Source organism: Acartia tonsa, chromosome 11 (genome assembly GCF_053477335.1).
Source record: "Acartia tonsa isolate MP-2025a chromosome 11, ASM5347733v1, whole genome shotgun sequence".
Taxonomy (NCBI): Eukaryota; Metazoa; Arthropoda; class Copepoda; order Calanoida; family Acartiidae; genus Acartia; species Acartia tonsa.
The window spans coordinates 31,468,563-31,491,013 of NC_137270.1; the positions used below are offsets into that span (position 1 = coordinate 31,468,563).

Sequence of the window (22,451 nt, forward strand, 5' to 3'; positions counted from 1 at the left end):
TGTTGGAAATTTTGTTTTGGTTTTAATGCTTTTAAATTTTGGTTCAGTCGTCATTTCAGGGGGATATACTAACACTTAAAACTTGATAGAACAACTAATTTTAAAAGACTTGCATTGTAACCTTGCTCTTTTTAATAGCAATGATACTCTATAAGTGTATTTATCCTTTTGTCTTTCTGTCGGTTTTGATAGAGTTATCTGATTGTAATACTAACCCTGTAACATATTTATGTATTTGGTGAGAAAGTCTAATGTGAATTCACTAAAAGCCCCCACACCTTAGTAAATGTGTATTAGATTGAATATGATGAGCCAAATACCATAGCTAAATAATTTTTGGCTATTATTTTCTTATAATGGAATAATTATATATTCCAACATTTTTTCCACTTACTTTTCCACTTTTTAATTTTATTTTTTCTGTTTTCTCTTTTTGTTTCAAAAATTGGCCCAACCATATTTTCCTTCAAATCCTAAACAGGCTCTCCGCTATTGGACATAATCATCCTTTTTTTAAACAGTATTCCAATATTATTTCTATTTTTATTTATTTATTGAAATAATTAACTTTAATTAAATTCTATCACAATAAACTGAGAGGAGATTCTCTACAAATAAAACTAAGTTTGTATGTTTGTTGCAGATTTTTAAGAATTATAATTTATTGACATTTTATATTTTAGTGTTGTTGATGTTCTAAATCCTTCATTATGATAATAGGTGTAAGTATCAAAGCTAAAATCTTTTAAATTAGTATAATAAAATGTCAATAAATTATGAATTTTTGACATCATTTCAGAAAAAATATTATTTCATAGGATTTAAAATAGAAAAAGAATAATTTTATTAATAACATGTCTTTTCTTATTGTGCTACTTTGACAATCATTGCCTGAAAATCAATCAATTTATTACTTTTTTTTCAATTATTTTTACAAATAGTTGGATATGTTTGTTTTACAGTGATATAAGCATTTCTCAAGTCCAAAATAAACTAAATCGCCTTTTTACAAATTTTCAAAACAGTATGTCTCTATTTTTGGAAATCATATTTACAAGAACTTTAGTAGAAATTTAAAATAATGATAACATTTTCATAAATTTAAAAAGTGTATAGACTAAATCAATAAACATGTTGGATATGGAAGTTTATCAACAAATTTTAACACATATTATAAAATATTATTTTTGAATAAAAATAAAATTTATCTTATTTGGTCAAAGAAAGCCATATGTGAAGCAGAATATTTTGAAAGCACATATAAAGAAAGCCAAATTTAATCTTACAAGATGTTTTGGAGAATTGGGTTTATCAGAACAATTTTTGATATTTATAGAAAAAAATTTAAATTTTGATAAAACTAATTGAAATTATAAAACCTTTTTCTAAATTACAATACTAGAAAGACCAAAATAATACATAAATTATTTTCATAGATATAAATTTCTAACAACAATAAAATCTATAAATGATCTCATAATATTTACAACAAACAAATCATAAAAAGAATATTATTGATATGATTATCTATAACATTAGGATTTCTAATTTTATTAACAAGCAATTTTTTCTATGCATAATAGTTTTTGTATAGCAACATATTCATACCAAATGTGCAAACTTTATTGGGGTAGATATGGATTGAAAAGATATAATTAAATTCTTCAATAGGTAAAAAAAATTACTTAGAATAAGAAAATTTCACATTAGGATACTTATTTTTAAAATTTTCTATGCACATTAGTTTTAAAAAAGAATTACTTAAAAACTAGGTTTATCTAAAAAAATTTTGAAAGTTAAAAAGGGATTTTAAACATGTCAATTGATTCTGGGCCTTTATAAAAAAAATCCATTCAAATACTATTTATTTAAAACCAATTAACAAAAAATTTCTCATATTTTCTTAATTAAAATAAATCCTTAAAAATTTTATTTGAATTATAGGATCTATTGTTACTAAATATTATTACAAATTTAAGCCTAACTAGGTGTGATTTATCTTTTACACATTACTCAGTTACTGGGTTGATACAGCCCAAATACTATTACCAAACACATTAAGCATTAAAACTTTTTCTGTTAAGATATACATAATTAAAAAAAAGTTATATCAAACATAATATTAAATTTTCAGTGTTTTACTTTGCAAATTTACATTTAATTAGATATAGACTGAACAAAGTTTGCTATATGATATGTTACACTATTAAAATCAATATTTTTACATTTATTATAATAATAAAACAACTTATTGAAGCTGGTAGAGGTGTCTCCTAAAAAAAGGGACAAATGTCAAAATGTTTGCCCAAACTATTCTTATTGAGGTCATATTAGAAGGAAATATGACATCCATTGGGTTACTTCAGCCAAAAGTTAATAATTTTACCCTGTTTTATGAGACACTTTTATCAGGTTCCAAATTGTTTATTATTATAAATATCAAATGAAAAAATCCAAACTACAGGATTAATTATATAATTTACGTACAACAAGTACATACATAATAGTACTATATTATTATAATGAAAATATTATTTAATTGAAAGCTGATATAACGCATAGATTAATATTATATAGCAGTGGTTACTTTTTCACAGCACATTTTTAAAAAGCTGAAGTTTACAGAAACTGATGTTATTCTATCAAAGCAATTTTAATTTTGGATGTAGAATTACATAATGGAACTACTAGAAGATCATGTTTAATTATTTTTTTTATTAAGCACAGGCAATCAAAAAATCATTCATAGTTAAGTAATAAACATGCAGTCATATACTATTCGAAGTTTTTTTTTTTTTTAAGGGTTTCACTAAAGAAAAATGAAAAATTTAAACTCCTCAAATAGAGTTATTAGTACAGATAAATGTTCTTTGTCATTAAATCATTATAAATTTAATTTTGTCAGTCACTAAAAACTTTTGCTTTTTAAAATGTGTGCTTCTATGATATGGCAATGTTTTTATTCATCTTTTATTTCATAAATCACAAAAGTGATACTAATAACATTGTTTACAAAGACATTTATTAAAAAGGGTAATTTTACTTAAATCTACCCTAAATACTAATTCACCAAGTTTTAATCAATACAAATGAGATATATTTTTTAGCAATCTTTGAGTACTCAGTAAAATTCACCATTTACAATATCAAAATGTTTTTTACCATTTCATTTCTTTCCATTGGTCATCAATTTTGCTGACGATAGTTGAGTTGGCTGTTTTTCTTGGGCGACAATTTTTAAGATACACCTTTTCTCTGCGCGTCTCTCCCTTAGTGACAAGGCTTTAGGCACTTCAGTTTGAGTATTTAATTCATAATATCAAAGTGACTTTGAAGAATTTTGTCAATTTTTAATCTTCTTCAAAAAATACTTCATGATCACTTTAAATAATTTTAATTTGTTAGTAGGTTAGTAGCTGAGCTACATTATAACTAGTTCACTTAGTGTCCCCAGCCCTAGGTATTTTTAGTAGCTATGGTTTCTTCTGTTGTAGCGCCTTCGAGCCTCGCGAATTTTTTCTCTTTCTTTCTGTCTTTTTCGTATTGTGTCCTATAATAATGTTATTGAAAAATGTAAAAGATACAACACATTTTAAAATGGCTTATTTATAAACTAGTTGCTACAACTCTAGTCTCTAGGGGATGTTGGAGCAGGTCAGGAGGCCAAGACAAATATAAAGCTTTTATTAAAAGTACAAAACCATTTAACTAGATATTTACAATTGAGAATTAAGTTTTTTAGCTGTAAAATTTTTTATCCTCTTATGTATTCGTCAAAGAGATGTTTATAGCACTATAATCCCAGCATAAATGTAAAATATTTCAACCCATTTGTTAGCTGAAAACCATTTAACCATATTGATTTAAGCAGTTAATTAGATAACAATTATAAACAATCTTTCCATGAAGAATAATTATTAAAATTTCTTACCAATATAACTTTTCTGTTATTATTTTCAGTATCCTAGAAGAAATAAAACACATTATTTATTTTAAAACCAAAAGCTTGGAGTTAAAGATTTTCTAGGGTGTGGGTAATTGGGTTGTTTTTCCCTTCAAATTTTTAAAAATACATTAGATTAATCCCCGCAACCCTTGAAACCACTAATTTCAACCCTTCAAAATTAAAAGCTTTAACTTCTCTGCTTGAAGTATTAGAGTAATATCAAAGATTGATTTATTCTTGTCGCAAAGTCCATAATTTTGTTAATTGTACTTGGATTCGAACCCATGCCTAATCTAGCTGGGGATCATATTGTGTAGTTTGTTTGTATACCTGAGTTACTAACATGGCCCAGCCAGCAAATGGTTTCACCACAGTTATTTCTTCCTGAAAAAGATCTTATCACTATTTAGGCTCGTTGGATTAAATATTTTTGTATTAGTTATTAGTGCAATTCAACAAGTGCAGCAACTCGATAATCATTATCAGAAAGTACGTAGGTCCATGTTTTTTTCTAAAAAACTTGTTATTACATTTTTTATGTGATATAATAATTGAAATAATGATTTCTATTATGATGTCATCTCATATCAATGTTCGTATATGTATAATTTGTACAGCTTCGCTTTTATGGATGTTGTACTTTTTGCATTATTATTTTTGGTTCCAGGACAAACGCAGGAGTCCTAAACGCAGGAGTATTAAAATATTAATTTAATTAAGTATTTCTATACAGATTAGGTTAGGTTAAGATATGAATGTACAAATAAGCCCCTCGCAGGGGTTAGGCATTAAAAAATCCTAAAAGAAGGTCTAAAATAGGTTAGGTTAGGTCAAGTGTCCACTCCTGCGTTTGGGACTCCTGCGTTTGTCATAGGATATTTTTCTGAAAGGCAACAAATATTTTAAAATTATTTACCTCAACCAATGAGAAACCAATCTGTCCCGCCACTAGGGTTGCTGTATAGTTCAAATCAAATAGGGTATTCTTCACCTTTACAAAACAATAAATATATGCATAGAATGAAAAATAGATAGATAGACAGATCTTTGAAATATTGAAAATAGATCAATAAATGAAGAATGAATGTTTAGATTAATAAAATTAATGGCAATAGATAGGTAGCTAGGTAACGATAGATAGATAGCTAGGTTTTGATTTATAGATAGCTAGGTATAAATAAATAGATAGCTGGGTATCAATAAAGAGATAGCTAGGTGTCAATAGATAGTTAGCTAGGTAGCAATAGATAGATTAGATAGCTAGGTATCAACAGATAACTAGTTACCTGTAAGGGAACAGTAAGCAACCCAGAAGCAATGTCCCTCATCTGTTGTCCTTCCTCCCCATTCAAATATTCAACTAGCCAACCATCCCAGCGGTCAACTAACTTCCTCATCTTTACACATACCTATATAGATAGATGGCCTGATACGATATATTGATAGGAAAGAAATATCTCCTTTCCATAGGTTAAATTGATTAATAGATTTCTAGCACAGATTTTTAATATAGAATAATAGGTAGGTTGATGTTGTGTGTGTAGCCATAGTTAAGCCATAGTGTTTGGACCTAAGTAGTTGTAGAGTAGGACGAGACACTTTTGTATAAACATAGGGCCAGACCAAACTCCACGTTCAAGTACATTATGACTTTACCAGCTGTCTCATAGTAGCTACTCTTTTTTACCTCACCCTTGCCGAGTATGAAAGTTGTCCCAAATTAAGTCACCATAATGAATGACTCTCTCCACAGAGGAGCTTGGGATAAGGGCTAAACTGGTCTTAAGTGAATGATTGCTTGAATGATTTATAGGATATATGCATAGGGTATATTGATAGAGTAGACTAATAGGATAAATTAATAGGTTAAATTATTTTGTTATTGTTATAAACTTCATATACAAATATTATCATTAAGAGACAGATTGTTACAATATAGAAATGTTTTTTTTTGTAATAGCTATAAACAGTCAATTGATGAAAGAGAAAATTATATAATATTAGGTACTTCGCCCTAGACTCAAGGAGAGGGCGAATAAAGGTCAAGAAAATAGCCTAAAACCATCCCAAGATATTTACAAGCTTCCATAGAAAGAACAGCCTATTTGGATCGGCAATTTTCGAAATCTTTAGCTTCAGACAAAAAAACGTTACTACTTTTTATCATAGGATAGACAAGTAAATACGTAGAAACTCAACATAAAACATAGGGAAATATTTAAACAGAACAAAAACCTGATTTTGTGAAATAAAGGAAAAATGAGAGAAGAGGAAAACATAAAATATTCAACAGGAAAAGGAACAAATAGTCCAATAAACCAAGAAGGAGAGGCAATAGGCTGTTTATTACACTAGTTCTCTAAGTTTTATTATAACCTTTCCCTTATTCGTTAGCTTAACAATTTTTGGGACTTATACTTAATTTTGATTGGTTCATTAAGTGTTCAAACGTTTCAACCACTAATTATCTACATTATGGGTAATTTTGTGTGTCATCGTTGGGAATGAACATCAATTTATTGGCATTTGCTAGGGGTGCAACTGCTAGTATTATAAAAAAAAGGATTCTTGTCTGATCGATAAGATCTCGCTGAACCGATTGAGGCTATTCTACTGCACCCCCCCCCCCCCCGCCTCCCCTAGATACTTGGGGAGCAGCCGCTGGTTTGTTTATATAGTAAAAATAATGGAAATTATAATCCTTGTTTTTGGGAATAATTTTCTCTTTTCAAAAATCAAATATTGAATTAGTTCCAAAGTTTTTGATGATTTGAGATTTTACAGTCAACAAAATCAATAGATATCACACATTCTCTCTTCTTATATATCTATCTATCTATAATTTTAAGAAGCAAGGCTACTTTATAACTCACTTTATCTATCCGCCCTTAACGCTAAATGGTCGAAATGTGATTTTATCAGGGAGGGAGGGGACATTGGGCTGTTTATTACACTAGCCCCCACAAAGTGTTGTAATAACGTGTTCTTATTCTTTGGCTATACATACAACTTCGGGACTTTTATTGGATATGATTGGTTCGTTTATTAAGTTAAGTGTCCAAAAGTTTCAACCTCTAATTTTGATCTACAAGAAAGGTAATTTTGTGTATCATTATTTGGTATGTACATCAATTTATCCCTAGATTTTATCCTCTTATTTTCAAACTACTGATTTTTTTGTATGAAGATAACTTTTATCAAAGTGAAATAACATCTAGTATGAAACTTACTTGGACTGTCAGTATGTCGGTTATAGAACGCAAAACGTTTATAAATAAATTGATAAAGGTTTTGTGATTTATTTTTCTTGTTTTTTTCTTTTCATTTTCTTCTTTTTTATGACCAAAAAACGTTAGCTCTTTGGCTTAATAGTATCCTTTCAGAATTTTTTTTTTGAAATAATCGTTAACATACTTTGTTGAACAACAGTCTACTATCCTTTTTTATTCTAAAATGTTTTAACAGCACTTCTTATGGACATATTTTCCGTATTCTTTAGGAAAACTGTGAAATTTTAAATCTAAAACATCATATTGTCTAAATATTCTTTTTGTGAAAAAAGTTTCTTTTATGCAAAAATACATTTTGCTTTGACTTTCCTGTACTGTAAAAAGGTAAAATTTATTAAAACACAAAAAATGGTTTTGAAAATTAGCATAAAGTAAAAAATAAGTGAAACATTTTGCCTAAACTAATGGATTTATTTCTTTAGATGGTCAATCAGATAGCTATGACTTAATATTATTAAACACTTAAATTTGCATTAATCAATACATAATAACATGGATATTACACCAGATTTTCATATACTCTAATAAAGTGATACTTCCAGCTGGCTAAGATAACGATACCCCATTTACTTGATCCCATTATCCTACTGCTGGATGACCGAACGGACCAATAATTGAAGTCCATATTAGCAACCTAAATTGACAACACATTTTCCCCTGTCAATCACGTATTCTATATCCATTTTACATTATTTTTACACAACAAGTGTACTTTCAATCACTGGTTAGCTATTAAAATGATCCTATTCCCGTAATATTATGTGCATACCCTGACAGAAAAAGAATGGTAACAATGTGCCTGCAATTTTACACATTCAGCCATAAAAGGAACAGTAAAAAGACTTACACAAGAACAGTAAACTGTAAACCAGCAATTGTTAGTCTAAATTAGAGAAATTTTGTCAAAGGTTGACATAGGTTATACACTTCACATCCGGATGGAGTAAAGGGTGGGTGGGATCCTTATTTTAGCCTGCTATAAGTTTCACTTTATGAGAGAACATGATAATTTGGTGTAAGATCAAAATAATAATAACTCCAAACATATGATTGAGTAAAGACAAGTTACTGTGAATATGGTTAAGCATATTTTATTCTTCCCAAATCTCTGAAATTCATTGTATTATGCAGTATTAATATTATACTTTAGGTGTGGCTTCACGTCCACACTTAATCAAATTATCAGAAACGCTAATATTACAACAGCACAAACAGGTAATGGGGAGGAAAGGACAAAATAAAAGTATAAACTATCCTAACCCATAAATTTAAAGTAAAATAATACTTTATGAAGCTTCTTTAAAAAAAGAAGAACAAAATTGTTTCAGTGGTGAGCAAGAACCTAACGATTAAAATCCCAACTATTATATAATAAGATATATTTATATGCCAATATGATAATATTATTTACCAGCAGTGATTAAACACCTATTTTCTTAAGCTCTTTTCCTCAACACTTAATATCACAAAATTTATACAAAAATCATGGTAAAAATACTATAAGTAGCGAAACATTAGGATTGTACATTGTCCTTTCCCTTAAGATCCCTGGAAATGCAAAGAGTAGCTACTAAATATATAAAATCTATTATCAAAAATTAGAAAATAGTACGTTTTTATTTATTACAAAATTTTCTAAGCCACATTTTAGAGATATTAAATAACACGGAGATAAAAACCCTTAACTTGCGTTATACAAATATCAATAGTTATTAAAAATCTTGAAATATAATAAAATGAATAATCTTTTAATTGTAAGTTTACAAGAGGTGAAGTTCAATTCAAGAACAAAGTTTTTGATAATTTCCTTTTCTAGCGCTGATGGGGCAAACATTATACCTCCGTTATTCAAAGGAAGAAAGAGGGCTAGAAAAATAACTTAAAACCACCCCAAAACTTAGATAGTCTAAAAGTATCACAGGACCTCTGTGACGTCTACATAAAATAGATAAACTAATGGGTTTAATAGTTATTAAGACCTTAGAAAGTGGTCTTAGCTGACATGTTATCGACATGACACCATTGCTGACACACATTATCGTCATTATGTTATTATAACGACATTGAGACTACTGTCGACATGTCTTGATTTGATAACAGCACATAGGATTGATAAGGCGAGTGGAAAGGGTAATCGTTTTTTAGCCCGCTGAATGTTTTACGTAGAAAACATGAAAAACTTTTGTAAGATCCAAGTAATAATATATCCATCTTAATAACTTACAGAGGTCATACTCATACTCATAATCATACAATGGATTCTGCCAAGTTTTCAAAGTAAATTAGAATATTAGATTTTTCATTTTAAAATCTCTAATTAATTACTAGATTAATAATAGTGGGATTTGGATGAAAAATCAAAATACATAACTTATTGTTTAAGTATAATTCAGTTTTCTTTATTTTCAACTAGCGGCTACGGTCCTGTATGCCTCTAGAGACACTTGAGGGGTGGGGGTGAGGGGGGTGGGGGAATAGCCACCCTTTTGAATTTTAGTTTCAAAATGAAAAAAAATTGGGGTAAGTCATTTTTTTAGGTTCAAAATAGTTATAAACCTTCCCAGGGCTTATGAGAAGCTATTAAGCTGGCCATAAGGTTAGAGAAATCATTCGGTAAAGACAGGTAGACATTCTGTTATTTTTATATATATAAGAATTACCTGTTCTACGGAGCTTTGCCTCCTTACAATATCATTCCACCAATCCTTATCAACATTCCCACGATATGTTTCTAGTAGCTTCTCTGCTGTGGGCAATACTATCCTAGATTTAGGTATACATGAAGAATTAGATAGATAGATAGATATGTTTCCAGTAGCTTCTCTGCTGTGGGTAATACTATCCTAGATTTAGGTATACATGAAGAATTAGATAGATAGATAGATATGTTTCTAGTAGCTTCTCTGCTGTGGGCAATACTATCCTAGATTTACAATTAGATAGATAAATAAATAAATATACATAAATATATACATAGTTAGATATATAAATATATATTTAGATAGATATAAGCTGATATATTTGTCAATAGTTAGTTAAATAGATATATAGTTCAGTAGAAAGATATTTAGATAGATAGCTAGTTAGAAAAAAGCCTTACAGCCACAGGAGGTAAAAACATCTTCTGAGATGGTTCTGAAATAATTCTAATGATACATAGATATATAAATGTAAAATAATACCTGTCGAAATATTCAGAGATGCCTCCCAAAGACCCGCTTATAGGCGACAACACTTTTCTAAAACAAAACTGAGATGAATTCTTAAAAAACTTTTGCCCCACTAAAATCAGTGAGGCAAACTAAAAATTTAGAGGGGGTAATTTTGCCTCACTTAAATTTTAGTGGGGCAAAAGTTTTTTTAAGAATTCACCTCTGGTTTAATTTTTCATTTTCATATCCCCAGAAAGCTGTCTATAATACGATGCGATAAATAACTATTCAAGTGTGACTTCGTAACCGATTAATATATGTCGGTTTAGAAACGGTTCTTAGTCATACTAAAAAATCATGTATAGCATCGTATAACAGACAATATCCCCCGAATATTAAATTAAAAATCTTAATTTTAATGCCAGTATTTTTAGCTCGGGCTTTTATACTATAATATTTTATTTTGATATCCGCGAAAAAAGCTCAATATAATTCCAAATGATACCTTATATCTTTAAATTTATGGATAAGCTTCAACCAATCTGCTTCGTTTCCCAATAATTCAACCTAGATTAATAATGGATTGGTAAATAGTTAGATAGACACAAAAGAAAAAAAATACAAATAAATTCTAATTATAAAAAGTAGTAAGGTTTTTGTGATTGAAGCTTAAGATTTCAATAATCACTAAACCCGAGTTCTCCTAATTAGGGAAGCCTCACATAGGAACAAGGCTGGTTTTAGGCTATGTCACTTAAGATTTCAATAATCACTAAACCCGAGTTCTCCTAATTAGGGAAGCCTCACATAGGAACAAGGCTGGTTTTAGGCTATGCCATTTTTAGATTTAAGCCTTGGAATATAATTGGCTTTCAGCTTTTTTTCTGACTCCTTTTTTTGTTTAATTAAACAGCACATAGAAAAGCACCCAATAGTTTATATATATTGAAAAATAAAGGCAGACATTTTAATGAACAAAAAAGGGTATTATTTTAATAGAGCGCGAAGTCTAGCTGTAGTGCCCATTTGAGGTTAGTATTGCCATTGAATAAGCATGAACTGAACCCCCATTTTTTTTTCCTTTTACCCCTGCCAACAGATTTCAGGGGGGGTAATTACCCCGCCCAAGCAAATTTTACCCCCGGGGTAAATTTTTTTTTTTTTTTTTTGTGGGTGGGGGGGGTAAAAAAAAGTTGCAGCGCGCTTCGCGCGCTGTTTTACCCCCCCAAAAACGAATTACCCCCCCTTTAAAAAAAATTTTACCCCCCCCACCAAAAAAAGCATGGACGCCCCTGTATAGAATGCATAAGAAAAGACTATTTGTAAAGTATCATGTTTTATGCATTAAAGCAATCTTCAGTTACAATTATCTTTTTAATACTGAAAATAATATTAGCATTCATAAATTTTATCAATCCAATTTAGAGGATTTTTTAAAATATTAAAATTACAAATAAACATAGTTTTAAAAAAACTATCTTGAATTATTAAATAGATAGACGAATATGTAAAATGTAATTTAATACCTCTGGAATGCCACAAGCAATGTATGTGTCAAAATTAAAATATTTCTGGACGGAAGACATTAGGATCAATTTGCTGACAAGCCTGTCTGTATCTGTGGTGGTACTGAAATTTGCCTCAAATACCTAAAAAAATATGCAACATTACATTTTTGGTGGAAAAATTCAAGACAATAGTGGGGTAATCCAACCCTTTACCAATCATATTCATTTTGCTATTGTTAGATTATTTAAAATCCAGTTATGGTTAAAAGGATCGAGTCCAAGCCATGACAGATTACTTGAAGATATTGAAGAGAGAATATCTAATTACATTTCTGTCTGTCTTTCTGTTAGTATATCCTTCTGTTTGTCTTTTTGTCTCTTGCACGTCTGTCTATATGTCTCTCTTTCTGTATATCTGTATGTCTGTCTGTCTGCCTTTCTATATGTCTATCTATTCATCTATTTGTCTATCTGTCCGTTTGTCAGTCTGTCTATAATTTTATATGTCTATTTGTGTATAAGTCTCTCTGTCTATCTATCTATCTGCCTGGCTGTCGGTATGTCAGTCTTTCAGTGTGTCTGTTTGTCTGTCGTTATATCTGTCTTTCTCTTTATCTTACCCTTGCATATTCTGAGTTGATAAGATTGTTGCTGATTTTTGATGTCAACTCGTTAAACATAGCTTCAAACCCGCGGTTAAAATCAACCTAAAATAATGGATATAAAATACGTGGACATTGTGACAGATTCTCTCATACCCTGATAAAGTTTTTTTTCAAACTGGCTAATATAACGATAACCGCCCTCCCCTGGTTATGGAGAAACGTATTGACCAATATCTGAGGACTGTAATAGCAACCTAAATTGACGACAAAAATTAAATGTTATACATTAATGTTACAGGTATCCTCATACAAGATTTGAAATCGATAGGGTTATGCTTCCAAGCTTAAAGATACGATTAGTCAGGTCTATAGCTTTTATATGAAAAAAGGGATGTAAAAAAGTTGAGTCTTACTCTGATAGTTAAAGTTTTTATCCTACTTTAAAAGTTTTCAAGTAAAAACCCAACATGACCAATTCTTAGGCACTCACGTTTTGTGCTTTCAATAATAGATACCTATACTTAATAAGAAGTGCAACAATAAAGACATAGTTTTTGTAAAATGGAATATTTTAATAATAAACACGTTTTCTTTTGGCTTATCATGATTGCTTGGTTCAAATTAGCAGCTATACAAATAGAGTTATTGTATTTATTTTTAAAATTTTGCCTGAAGATTATAAAATATTCATCTAACTATGTTTGATTTTTTGGTTTTAAAGTGTATAAAACGAATCAACAATTAATACCCTTAATCGCTCCTTCCAAACTGAAGTATTCAGGTTTAAAAGTTCTGTTTTTTTGTAGCAAAGCTACTCTATAACTTAAAAGATTTAAAAAGGAGGAAATGAAATTAATTTGACTGTTAATCGATAAAAATGTCTGATTTTTTTATTTTGCAGATTCTTTAAGCTATAATCATCTACTCAAAAAATAACTATATCTCTTTGTCTGTCCATTACGCTTTGAAAAACTACATAAAATATGAAATTCCATTTACTTTACCCGATATTCTTATTGAATTGTTTTAATTATTTTATTAGTTTTACTTCTGTCATTTGCTTCCTTTGTATGTTGTCATCCATGTATTTTATATAAACCCATAGAAGGAAAATATACATCTAATATGAAATTAAGATATAATGCTTACTAATTAATGGCCTGTATGGGAAATAAGATAAATAATTAAGGCAATTATGTTCCCATGTAGCACATTTTTTTCATGAAAAGAATTTAATAAAGCACTTCTATTGGATAGCTTATTTACTTTTAGACAATTAATTTTTTTAGATTTAATAATTTTTTCTCACTTTAATTTCATGTGAGATATATATATATTCAAAGAAAAAGGCGTAATCTTATTTTAGATTTGCTACTGAAAAAAAAAATAGATAAAATGATAGATTTGTTTTCAGAAAAGTCTAATATTGATCTCTTAAACCGGAAAATATAGCATAAATTTCCAGTGATGATGATTTGATTAACAAAAGAGTTAATTAAACCAAAACTGTTAGTTTATCTAACCCTCTTACAGTCCTCAGAACTTAATCATTTTTTCTCGTATTCATTGGAAACCGAAATTTAAACCGGTTCTCATCCATACAAAAAAAAATTTCTAGCATCGTTTTATATCCAGTTTTTTACGAATATAAAAATGGACAATTATAATATTAAAACCAGTTTTTTAGCCCGTGCCTTGGGCATCTCAGTCCTAAAAAATGAGTTTAATCTTATAATTGTACATTTATATCCGCGAAAAGCTGTTTATAATACGATGCGAGAAATAACTATTCTGATACAAAACTCACCACAGAAAAAAATAAAATATTAATGAGAAGGTTGCGGGCTAACCTAAAGTAAATCACAAACGAACGAAAACTACCCTTTTCCTCATTTTTAATTTGTTTCAAAATATGGGGAGAAGGGTTCTGTGCTCTGCTAAGACTTTGAGGTAAACTGCCAAATGATCTTACCCTAAGATCAGTTTTGATCCTTTCTTTTCCCAGATAGCTCTGAACTTCTGGACGCAAAGCATTCTCGTCAACTACCTAAATAAAAATGTTTTAAAACACAATCTATAAATGCTTCTTTTTTAGCTTTGGTAGCGCAGCTACTTAACAGCCATCTCATGTCTGTTAATTTGCGTTAATGGTTTGCTGTGACGTGTTCGAGTCGCGACCACACTACTACACCAAAGGCAAATAATCTACGAAGCAAGATAGAGTTGGCGCCAACAAACACATATAAATACTTAGAAGCTAGTTACAGAGCCAAATCTTTTGCTAAGAAAAAAAAGAACGCATGTCTGCAAATGATATGATATAATCTAGGAATAGTTCTAATTTTATCAATAATCATAAGGTTATTGTCATTTAGTAGTTTTAATGATTGACCTTATACCAATTTAATTGAACATTTTCAAATAATTTAAGCTGCGCTACTTATGGACATAATTGTCTATGTGTTAGAATATTTTGCGTGTGTGCCAACCAATGCAAAATGCAAATGTAATTCTGTATTATACTTTGTCAAAATGGGTCATGGGTATTTAGGAGGGTTGTGACATCACTTTCGCATTACTATAAGAACCATAATCATCGCGCTTTTGACACCCTCCTTACACCAAAATGTAGCGGTTTATTAGTTTTAAGCTGGCGTAATACATACAACAAAAGAGGTGTTATTTTATTAATTTCATTGTCCATCCCTTCTCATAATCAAAATACTCAAGTATTTAATTGGTTAATAGACACTCCTCTTGAATCTAAAGGGGGTGTGATGTTTTTAACTTGACACCCCCCTCTGCCGTAGACCATTATCAGGGGCGGTGTATATGTGTCTTTTGGGGGACACCTAGGGTGGTGTATCCACCCTACTTAATATTGCCAGAGGGAATGATACACCCATCGCTTGCACGACTTTGTGCCCATTACCTTTTTCCTTCACTTGCAAACCTTTATTCAACACTCCAGCTAATTTGTTTCAATTATATCCTCTTGCGATAGTGATCGCAAACCATCCTAAAGTCGTATCCAGATAAAACAAGAACAATTTTAGTTTAAACTTTGCGAAGCAACAACACGCTCACTATAATATCACGACATTTAGAATAGCAGGAAATTGGTTAAACAGTAATACTAAAGAAAACATAAAAAAACTCTGAATTTGTCTGTACTTAAAGTACAGTATATAAAAAAATAGAGGGGAGGACATTTTCTTCTAGGGACAATTTTTCTTTGAAAGATGGTAGTGCCCTGCCTTAAAATAGTTATAAACCTCCCTAGGACCTATAATAAGCTACACTGTAAATGATAACCATATTATTTCAGCATTTAGCGAGATTCTTCGAGGTAGACAGACACACATACACAGATCCTGTTAGTTTATATATTTTAGAATACTTGAATCTCTGTTTGTCTTGTTCTGCTAGCCAAGAATATACACATCAAAGTCTTGATTAGCAGGGAGGGGACATTGGGCTGTTCATTACACTAGTTTCCCAAGTTTTATGATTATTTATCTATTCGTTTACTTGACACTTTGGAGACTTTTATTGAATTTTGATTGGTTGGTTTTATTAAGTTGAGTGTCCACACGTTTCAACCATAATATAAAATTATGGGCCATTGTCTTATCCCTTTAGATCCCTGATTGATTAGCCATTACAAGTTTAGTAAATTTTATAGTGGATTTTTGTGAAATTGAGGTATACTTATCTTATAATTATCAAGTAACTTTACAGCAATTCAACAAATTTTTAACACATAAATTTGTGGTTTAAATTATAAAAGACAAAATCCAATTTAAATCATTATATAATGAAATAATAACAGAAAATCATTTTAAAACTACACATAAAATAAGATATATTAATGTTACTTTAAATTCAACAAAACGTTTGACATGAAATTAAAATAAATCTTTTTAAAAGGTTAAAAAACTTTAAAAAAATATTAATGAAAAAAGAGATTTTATTATTGTGTACTTATGGATATATTCATGCTTGTTTTAATGATATTGGATGTATATGTATTATGGATAAATTTATCCTTGTTTGTTTCTAATAATATTGGATGTATATGTATTATGGATAATTTTATCCTTGTTTGTTTCTAATAATATTGGATGTATATGTATTATGGATAATTTTATCCTTGTTTGTTTCTATTAATATTGGATGTATATGTATTATGGATAATTTTATCCTTGTTTGTTTCTAATAATATTGGATGTATATGTATTATGGATAAATTTATCCTTGTTTGTTTCTAATAATATTGGATGTATATGTATTATGGATAATTTTATCCTTGTTTGTTTCTAATAATATTGGATGTATTTGTATTATGGATAAATTTATCCTTGTTTGTTTCTAATAATATTGGATGTATATGTATTATGGATAAATTTATCCTTGTTTGTTTCTAATAATATTGGATGTATATGTATTATGGATAAATTTATCCTTGTTTGTTTTTAATAATATTGGATGTATATGTATTATGGATAAATTTATCCTTGTTTGTTTCTAATAATATTGGATGTATATGTATTATGGATAAATTTATCCTTGTTTGTTTCTAATAATATTGGATGTATATGTATAATGGATAAATTTATCCTTGTTTGTTTCTAATGATATTGGATGAGTGTGTCTTGTCTTAAATTGAAAATGCATTTTCCTCTCCACATCTTGAAAATTATCATTTTGCATTTTGCCAATCTATCTATCGAATTTTGCCAATCTATCTATCGAATGCGCCCCAAACATCGAGTGCAGAAGAGGGGGTGTATAAACCCTTTAACAAAATCAAGGGGGGGGGGGGGTGGACTGGATACACCCACCTATACTTGGTTTACATCCCCCTGATAGAGCCCCATTATACAGCCAAGGGGATGTTAAGGTAATAAAGTCACGTGGGGATATAAGAAAAATATGTCCGCTTCGCACGGGAAGAGTCATAACAAGCAAAACACTCTGCATACCCCCAGCAACTAGTATAGAGGCCAGTATTTGTAGGGGAGGGAGGAACAGGAAAACACTCCTAATCCATCTTGAGACTAAACAGATCTAAAAATAAATAGCCTAAAACTATTCCAGGACCTATGTAAAAGTTTCTTTAAATGGATCAGTAATTCGGTGCTTAGCGAGATCTTAATGTTAAATAAAAACAAATTACTACTTTGTATGATAGGGTAATTTATCCTAAATACCAATCTTTCACGTTATATATCCATCTATTGCATTACCTATATATCTACATATCTTGCTATAATTTAAAGATAAAAACTCTAGAAAATAAAATAAATTTTATACATAAAAAATGGGAAGGCCGGAGTTACCCAATAAGATTGAATGTTAGAAATGAATATTGAAGTCAACATCTGAATATCTAAAATTCCATCTTCAATTTTTAGGTTAAATTCATCCAAAGAATAGGAATTTTATTTAGTAATATGTCTTTGAAATGTCTGTAGAATATTCAACTTTTTCATAGTAGGGAAACTACTTAATAATTTTATAAGTCCGTCGGTGTGTCCTGAAAAAAATTTGTAAAGGTATATATTGTGGATAGGCAAACGGGGGTGGGGGGGGGGGTGGGAGTTTACCCCCGCCCACCCTTAATTTTACATGCTTAAAAATAGATTTTTATTATTCTACTTTTTCTGGAGCAATTTATCTTGGGACCTATGAGAAGCTACACTGTAAAGAATGACCATATAGGTTCAGCGTTAAGCAAAATCCTTCGGTATATACAGACACACAGACATAAGACATCCTGTTACTTTTATATAAAGTTACATACCTGTGCCACCCGTCTGATGACAGGGAAGAACCAATCATCAGGCGAGGTTCTTAATATCCAATGATTCTTGTACGCCTAAATATAAATAGTAAACTATGAAATCCGCGGCATTAATTTGCAACGTCTCAGCTTGCTGTCGGGGAGGTGTCGGGTTCGAGTCAGAACAACACTGCATCCTTGTAAATAATGTAAAAATGGTACCTACTCCTTCTATGTCAGTTGGGGGATGCCTTGGCCCACAATCAGGCGCATGCACAGTTAAGGTTACCAGATATGGTCGTGCAGTCTAGAATTCGAAGCAACGCCAAGTCAAACGATTAAATGTCAGGGTTATTCTAGGGTTTAGCAGCCGTATTCAGCCGTCTATTATTGGTGCAGCCGTTTGTCATTTTTGGTAATCTAGATATTTATCAACTGTTAGTAAGTCAATAATCTGCAATAAGCTGAGCTAAAACGGACAATCTAAAGTCGCCGTCTGTATAACAATCAGCAATTGGAACGCAAGGTGTTACAAACGCTACAATCCTTGAAAAGCAAAGACTTAATGCAAAATAATTTAAGGATTATCATGTACAGTGTGTCTCTCAGTCTAATACAAAGGATCTTGCTAACCACTGAACCGATATGGTTCTACTTTACAATGTAACTTCTGAAAGCCCAGAGATGGTTTATAACTATCTTAGAGAGGGTACCAACTCCCCATCCCTCGAAAAATATCCCTTTAAGAAAATACTACCTTTCCAACTTTTTTACTTTTTCCTTTTTAAACTAAATTTGAAAAGAGACTTCGCCACTAGTACCTGTAATACAGAAGCAAATAATCCAGTATCCGCTCCTTCCTCTAAACATATACAATATTTTAAAACAAATTCCATACGAAGCGAAGCAAAGCATTAAGCATAATATTGATTACCTATTGATTAAAAAAGAGAATAGACAAACAGACGGTCAAACAACAGAACAGAGATATATTCAAAAAAATCTAAGATGTCTATCTTTTTTAGGAGCTGAATATTTGAGTGTCCACTATTTTGATAAAAATATATCTTTTTTTGTATATTTATTTCTTTGAATATATATTTATTTTGTCTTAGGCAAACAGTCAAGATCGATTGAACTAATTGAGTTATGATTATTAGGAAAGCTTTACATAATACCAAAGATGGTTTTAGGCCATTTTTCTGAAACGTTGATCATTAACAAATTACTAAAACTAAACCTGGTACATAAATTTCTTTTTCACTGCCGCCTTTGGCCACAAATAGTCCCTCGTCTGAATAGCTTCCAGAATAATTATTAAATCTAAAAAAAAGCAAATTTTAAAATTTAGTGACCTGAATCGATGATTTCTTACATTAAAGTAAGAGAAAGTCTTCAGGTAAGCAATGCTGCTAAGTGTCAAGTTATCCTTGTTTTTTTTCAAAGATCAGGGGAAGAAGCAATTAACGCCTAATAAAAAATGATGCCATTCAATACAAATGACCAATGATAGGCCAGTATACATTGTAATTGACAAATGGTAAAATGTATACTGGCCTACCATTGGTCATTTGTATTGTATGACGTCATTTTTTATCAGGCACTATTTGATGCTTCCGACTAGGTACTTTGATGGAGCTCCGATTTCAGTAAAGCAAATTTAGAAAAGAAACTCTATTTTTTTAAAGTTGTAGGCAAAATATTTTTTTTCTCTCATGTACCATTTTTAATCGGCAAGTGTACACGTTACAATTGAGACAGTCAACATTTTAAAACACAATTATATGATACTAATATTTATAGGTATATTGTTATATAAATATCAAATATGTTGCCTAGTTGCAGGACCTAACGCAAAACACAATGTGGAAAATTTATAGTTAAAGTGGATTATTAAACAATAACATTATGATCATGCAGTAAAATCATTCAAATTCATAAGACCTAAATTGTGGAGTTGTTGGGCCGGGGGCCCGGGGGGGGGGGGATAAGAGGCGATAACAAAGTTTGATCTCCTTTGAATTCATGATCCACCAAGCCCTCCCAAGAAGTCTTTTGCCTTTTGGTCTCCGGCATCATGTGTTATGCACGCCTATGTTCATTATATTCAGTCTTATGATGCCTTTATAAGATAAAGGGATAGTTAAAATTAACTTTAGAAATGGATATAGAATATACGAGAATGTTATGTCAGTGGAAAATAGTCGATAAGTTAGGTTTCTAACATAGGCATCATTTGCTGGTAAATTTGTTCATCCAGTAGTAGGGTTGGGGAGGGGATGTGGTAAAGGGGTGGATGGGGGGAGGGTAGTTATTTTAGCCAGCTAGTTTTTAGTTTGATGTGACTGCGTGGGTAGATATTAACAGATCTTTGATAACTAAAATGGGTAAAAAAATGCCGAAAAATGAACAGCACACAAAAACGTGCTAAAAAGTTTATTCTTTGCTGTGTCATTCCTGTGAAGTTTTAGTTCTTAATTATGTTTGTTTGTGATCTTTCAATTTTGGTTCTAATAATATGTGTACGGAGACTGTGCTGTCAGCCGTTTAAGAGATAGCTGCACTTGAAGTTGTTTAATCAGAATAATGACATTGGAATTTCGTGTTTGTCCATTCATATTTCTAAAGTCATATTATATTGAAAAACTAGTCAATAGAGAATACAAAGTAGAACGATGTCTGTTTGTTTGTTTGTACCAAAAGATCTTGCTAACCACTAAACTGATCGGGTTCTCCCTAACAGGGTAGCTTCTCATAAGTCCAGGGAAGGTTTATAACTCTTTTGGGGTAGGGTACCACCACCCTCCCAAGAGAAATAGCCCCTAGAAATTTTTTTTAACTTTTTTAGAAATCTAAATTTAAAAAATGGGTTTTGGGATTTAAATTCCCCCTCCTCAAGTGCCCCTAGAGGCATCCAGGGGCGAACCGCTAGAAGTAAATAAAACACTGATGCTCTTTTTAAAAAAAGTGTACTAAATCTAATAATATTTCTATTATTGAAATATTTACCTGTCTCTTGATCTATTTTACTTTTGCATTTTAAAGTAATATATAGAGGAGTTTAGATAAAACTGATTATCATCGTTAACAGCTTAAAAATATTAAACTTTCGTTAACTTTTTGTCTATGCGTACGTCATTAATGCTAGTGGAAAATGTGATTTTCTTGACCTCTTTTGTAAGTATACAACTTATTTGGTCCTTCGGATTGTCGGTCATGTTACAAAATATACAGTCATATTTTTAAAGTTTTCACAAGTTAGCGCACTTTTTTTTGCTGCTCATCTACTTATCACCCTTGTTATTTATAGCTTACACTACAACCCCATATATAAACATCTAAATACCTTCCAAAATTAATGTAAATGATTAAAATAGAGAAAACAAAAATAGAGTCATCCAAAATCTGGAAGTTTCCATCAAGTTTTTAAAAAAAATTTATTGTCACATTGTATGCACATTTTTATATATTAAGTTGGCAAGTACAGCAGAGAATTATTGCAAGATGAAGGAAACTGTTGCAAATATTTCATACAGATAGTTATATAGATAGGGATGGAGAGTTAGATAGGTAAGTAGGTAGGTAGAAAGATAGGTAATTAGGTAGGTAGATAGATAGTTAGATAGGTAGGTATTTAGTTAGATTTGTTGGTAATTTCATAGTTAGGAAATGAGGCAGTTAGATAGAGAAATACGTATTTGGACAGGTTGATATGTTAGATAGATAGGTAGGTAGATAGATATGTTGTTAGGTAGGTAGGTAGGTAGTTAGAAAGGTAGGAAGTAGCATAGTTAGTAAATGAGGGAGATAGTTACAGTTAGGTAGATAGGACGGGAGATGGATAATAGTTAGTAGTTGGCGTAGATAGGTAGTTAGAAAGGAAGGTAGTTTGGCAGTTAGATAGGGAGATAGGTTTCCTTTCCCACTTCTTCTCTCATCCCTTCTTTTTAGACATATTTTATGACATCATACATGACACTTTCCACTGTCCCGTATCTAGATTACTTGAAATTGATATTGTTTTCTTTCATATTGGTTGACCATAGCATCGTTCTCATTTTCTTTCACTTTAAATGTTTAATGCTAAAGGAAATTTGTTTTGAAAGGAAAGGTTTATATAAGCTGCAATACAGTTTTCTAATTTAATAAGAAAAGTGAAAAGAAG

At 30.6% G+C, this 22,451-nt stretch overlaps 1 protein-coding gene across 1 annotated transcript in view; it reads right to left on the minus strand.

Annotated features, from left to right (window-relative positions):
- Positions 1-540: 540 nt before the first annotated feature.
- The window catches only part of LOC145332172 (uncharacterized), a 35,851-nt gene continuing 13,940 nt past the window's right edge, over positions 541-22,451 (minus strand). Inside the window, exons 9-22 of the mRNA XM_080177130.1 lie at positions 19,527-19,609; positions 19,108-19,148; positions 18,308-18,382; positions 14,474-14,548; positions 12,517-12,603; positions 11,915-12,037; positions 10,894-10,955; positions 10,419-10,475; positions 9,897-9,999; positions 5,233-5,355; positions 4,863-4,937; positions 4,277-4,330; positions 3,932-3,964; positions 541-3,550 (exon numbers count right to left, since the gene is read on the minus strand). Of these exons, the coding sequence (XP_080033256.1) occupies positions 3,467-3,550; positions 3,932-3,964; positions 4,277-4,330; positions 4,863-4,937; positions 5,233-5,355; positions 9,897-9,999; positions 10,419-10,475; positions 10,894-10,955; positions 11,915-12,037; positions 12,517-12,603; positions 14,474-14,548; positions 18,308-18,382; positions 19,108-19,148; positions 19,527-19,609 (1,075 nt within the window). The 3' untranslated portion in view covers positions 541-3,466. The remainder of the gene's footprint in view (positions 3,551-3,931; positions 3,965-4,276; positions 4,331-4,862; positions 4,938-5,232; positions 5,356-9,896; positions 10,000-10,418; positions 10,476-10,893; positions 10,956-11,914; positions 12,038-12,516; positions 12,604-14,473; positions 14,549-18,307; positions 18,383-19,107; positions 19,149-19,526; positions 19,610-22,451) is intronic.